This window comes from Bison bison, unplaced genomic scaffold, assembly GCF_000754665.1.
Source record: "Bison bison bison isolate TAMUID 2011002044 unplaced genomic scaffold, Bison_UMD1.0 scf7180017864468, whole genome shotgun sequence".
Taxonomy (NCBI): Eukaryota; Metazoa; Chordata; class Mammalia; order Artiodactyla; family Bovidae; genus Bison; species Bison bison.
The window spans coordinates 152,710-156,906 of NW_011495029.1; the positions used below are offsets into that span (position 1 = coordinate 152,710).

At 48.2% G+C, this 4,197-nt stretch overlaps 2 protein-coding genes across 5 annotated transcripts in view; one reads left to right on the forward strand and one right to left on the reverse strand.

Moving 5' to 3' along the window:
* LOC105003442 overlaps nucleotides 1-1,717 on the reverse strand; it is a 6,243-nt gene extending 4,526 nt beyond the window's left edge. The window contains exons 1-3 of the mRNA XM_010860618.1: nucleotides 1,691-1,717; nucleotides 1,033-1,233; nucleotides 158-424 (exon numbers count right to left, since the gene is read on the reverse strand). Coding sequence (XP_010858920.1) covers nucleotides 158-424; nucleotides 1,033-1,233; nucleotides 1,691-1,717 — 495 coding nt within the window. The remainder of the gene's footprint in view (nucleotides 1-157; nucleotides 425-1,032; nucleotides 1,234-1,690) is intronic.
* Nucleotides 16-4,197, forward strand: part of LOC105003397 (apolipoprotein L2-like) — a 41,549-nt gene continuing 37,367 nt past the window's right edge. For 3 of the 4 annotated variants that reach the window (XM_010860536.1, XM_010860535.1, XM_010860534.1), the window contains exon 1: nucleotides 16-196. The gene's annotated coding sequence lies outside the window, so the exon portion shown is untranslated. Of the gene's footprint in view, nucleotides 197-972; nucleotides 1,219-4,197 lie in introns of those variants that run through there. The other variant, XM_010860537.1, reaches the window with a different exon arrangement.

Consider the following 4,197-nt stretch of genomic DNA (forward strand, 5'->3'; position numbering starts at 1 on the left):
GAAAAAACCCTGGGAGCGAGGTCAGGACTGTGGGCAGGGAGGTTGGCCGGCCCCCGCCTGGAGGCGCTGACCATGACCCTCACCCCACAGGGCCTTCGCCAAGCAGCGGCAGCAGCTGACGGCCACGAAGGTCCTGCAGAGGAACTGAGCCGCCTACCTCAAGCTGCACAAGCAGTGGTGGCGACTCTTCACCAAGGTGGGTCTGGAGGGGCTCCGCGTGGCACAGGGACGAGCAAGCCTCACGCTGGCCTCCTGCGGGGCTCAGGCCCCGGGGCTGGCACTTTGCCCTTGTGTTCCCGTGCCCAGAACTTGAGCCGGGTATGGTCCTGCCCTGAGGATTGAGCTGGGGCATGTGTCCAGCATGGATGGCCGAGGTGCTGTCGACCCGAGTCCCCACGTCAGCTCCACGTAGAGACAGCACTGCCTACTCAGGAAATTTGGCTCGGGATCTGCGTCTAACTAGGTCCTCCCTAGGCTTTACAAACATCCCTTTATTATTAAAGTGTGTCAGGCTGCTTTGTTCATAAAAAAATAATCTGTGTTGCAAATTTTTTTAATTTTTAGATTTTTAATTAAAAAAAAAAAACTTTCTTTTCTCCTCTTCCTGTAAAAATGGTAAAATTCCTAGTTTTTATCACTGTCCTTCCATGTCTGCACCCTTCAGTAGCTCAGCTGGTAGAGCAGAGGACTGTACAGGTGGTTAGCTGCTGTCATCCTTAGGTAGCTGGTTGGATTCTGGCTCAGAAGAAGTGGTTCAAGTTTTGGGCTTCATTGGTGGCTCAGCTGGTAAGGAATCTGCCTGCAATGAGGGAGACCTGGATTTCTATCCCTGGGTTGGGAAGATCCCCTGGAGAAGGGAACGGCTACCCACTCCAGTATTCTGGCCTGGAGAATTCCAAGGACTGTATAGTCCACGGGGTCGCAAAGAGTCGGACAGGACTGAGTGACTTTCACTTTCACTTCCACATCTAGAAGAGCGTAGCTCGTCCTACCAGGTCTACACTGGTGGCTCAATTTCCCTGTATTCCTCACTGTTTGGTATAGGCTGCGTTTAGACTTATTTACGGCAAAGAAGGTATGTTTTGCACCTGGGCAGCAGGCCTGCATGCCAGCCCCTGGGTCACTGTTTGGCCGGCCTAGTTGCTCAGGGGAGCTGCAGGCTCCTAGACCAAACGCTTGCCAGGCCTCCAGCTGCTGACCCGTCCAGCCTCCGAGCAGGTACACTTTCGGGCCCTAGGAAGGGAGCAGCAGGAGGTGATGGGAGAGGTAGGGGCCAGCACTGGAGCTGGGTGCTGCTTCCTGTCACCGGGGGCCCACTCCCATAGAAGTTCTGGGGGGCCTTCCCCTCCTCTCCCAGCTGGTGGTGGCTGCAGCGTTCCTTGGCTGTGGCTGCACCCCTCCATTCTGCCCCCGTTTCTTCGTGGACTTCTCTCCCTACTCTCTGCTGTCTCTGTGTGTCTTACAAGGATGCTAGTTGATTTAGGGCCTACTCAGATAAGCCATAATGCTCTCATTACAAGATGTTTCACTTGAAGGGTTTTCAGAGACCCTTTTCCACATAAGGTCCCATACACAGTTGCAGAGATTAGGTCGTGGATGTACTTTTTGGGGAGCTATCATTTAACTCACTACAGGACCCACAAATATCAGTTCTCCCCCTTAAGGTCCTCTGGACTGATGTTCACCTTACGCAGGAGAAGTGCTGGAGGGTGCCCATGTCTGCCCACCAAGGGGGAGGGAGCAGTCCCCAGGGCTACCTGAACGCCCACCATGCATGAGAACCCAGGGGCCACTGATCCCAGAGTCCCTTGTGGAAGGGAGGGGTCCTTGCTCCCTTTCCAGCTGCCCATGTGTGTCCGTGGAGCCTAAATGCTAATGCCCCTCCTTGTCCAGCCTCTCTTGTTCCCCCTGCTCGTCCCTCCTCACTGCTGGCCCCTGAGGTGGACCATGCACCCTGGTCCCAGCAAGTGCTCACCTCTTCACTTGCCTCCACTGAGCTGTCGACTTTCCCACTGGTCTCTGATTCCTGGCATTAGCAATCCCCTCATCCCTAATTTCATAGTTGCTTATTTTTCCAAATAATTCCCAAGTTTCCTCCCAGACTATGGTTGTGAATGCAAAACTAGAAATGTCTATGTTAATTTTCTGGCTGTGGTCCCCTGGGGTGATGGTGAGATGCTCAGAGGGGCACCATGAAGGGATAAATAAATATAAGAGCAAGTGAGATCACATCCGATGCTGTGTCCCAGCATCTCCCCTCTATATGCCAGCAACAGGCATTTAGAGACAGAGGATGACGTGGTGGTCAATGAACTTTGTTCTCTGATTGTTGGGCAAATAAAAAGGCTTTAGCTTCCTATTAAGGTTTTATAAAACACTACAGTGAGATCAATCTAGAGAGATCAACAGAAAAGATGACACTGATTCTGTTTTTTGAATAATTTTTCAACAGTGACCAGGTAATATCTTTTAGATTTTTTCCTGCGAAAATGTCATACTTTTTTCTGAATTAGCGGCTATAGTAGAGACCAACAGAAAGGAAAATGAAGCTACTCAGTCATGTCCGACTCTTTGTGACCCCATGGACTAGCCTTGTGGGATTCTCCAGGCAAGAATACTGGAGTGGGTTGCCATTTCTTTCTCCAGGGGATCTTCCTGACCCAGTGATCAAACCCAGGTCTCCCACATTGCATCGGATTCTTTACTGTCTGAGCTACCAGGGAAGCCCCGAAGAGACCAAATAATCATTCCCAAATTTTTATCCTTCACTCCTTTAAAAAAAAAACTAAAAATTAAAAAAGTTTCTAATTATAGAAAAAAATACACAACATAAATTAACCACTTTAGCCATTTTTAGTGTCCTTATTTTTTATAGAAAAGACACTGAGTTTAGGTGAGTATATGGCAGCCCTGCCTCCCTTGTAGCTCCATGTAACCTCATTGCTAAATTTTGACTAATCAAAGGTGAGAGGAATGATGTGTGGACCTTCTAGGTCATGTCTTTGAAGGGAAATTATGAGCTCTGTGTCCTTCTCTGCTCTATTCTGGGCTGAAATGTCTGATGAAAACCAGCTTCCACATTGAATTAAGACCCCTCACTGGAAATGATGGCTGAGCAATAATAGGCTGGACTTCTGGTCGACTTACCTACCACCTACCTCCCAAATGCCTAGCAACTTGGACTTTCATGTCTGAAATGAATACATCTACATTGTTTGAGTAATATGTTAATATCTTGTGAGTCCTTTGTTACAGCAGCTAGGCATCCACATCCTAACCAATATGAAACCATCCCTAAGCTTCATTCTCCTCTAGGCTTTGAGTCTTCTCATCCTTTCAGAACACTGCCTCTCTGTTCAGCCCCTGTGAGTTGACCATTGCTTGGATCGCCTGTGGCTTTGACATTGACTTCTCCCAGGATCCCATGTCTGAGCCCTCACCTCTCCAGGGGATCCCAACACTGTGGCCTATGAATCAATGACCTCTTTAGGCTTCTAAGACTCAGTTCCCAGACTGGCCCAGCCCAGCTCTTATATTAGACAAGATTAAGGATCACTCCTCCACCCCTACACCCATCCCTCAGCCTTCCTGTTAATTTCCACACTTAACTGGTGAAATAGACAGGCAGGAATGAGAGGATGGCAACCATAGAACCAAGGCAAGGGGGGTACAAAGATTTGGGACTAACTTCTAATAGGTATGGGTATTGTTTTGGGGATGATGGAAAAGTTCTGGAATTATGTAGTGGTGATGTTTGTACACATAGTGAATATACTAAAAGCTACTTTTCAATGGTGAATTGTATGTTATGTGACTGATATCTCAATTCTTTTATTTTTTTTTCTCTCTTTTTTTTTTTTTTTTCTTTTTTCTTTTTTTTTTTTCTCAATTCTTTTAAATGCTACTTTTTAGAAAGCTGTGGAGATGGTAGGGGAAGAGTTTCAGAGAGTACATCCTGAAAAGGGACAAGAAAGGGTAATGGAGAGTCAGGTGGAGAGAAGACAGGGCAGAGGGGAGGAAGCTGTGACCAGCTGTCTTCCTGCAGAAATCAAAGTGACAAGTGACAGGGGTCATGCGTGGAGCTGCTGGTTCCTGAAGGTGAAGCACATCTGGGGGCTCTGGAGGGGATCCCGGCACAGTGGAGGAGGTGGGCCAGGCCTCCAAGATCCTTTCTTTTTTTGTTGTTTTTATATATAT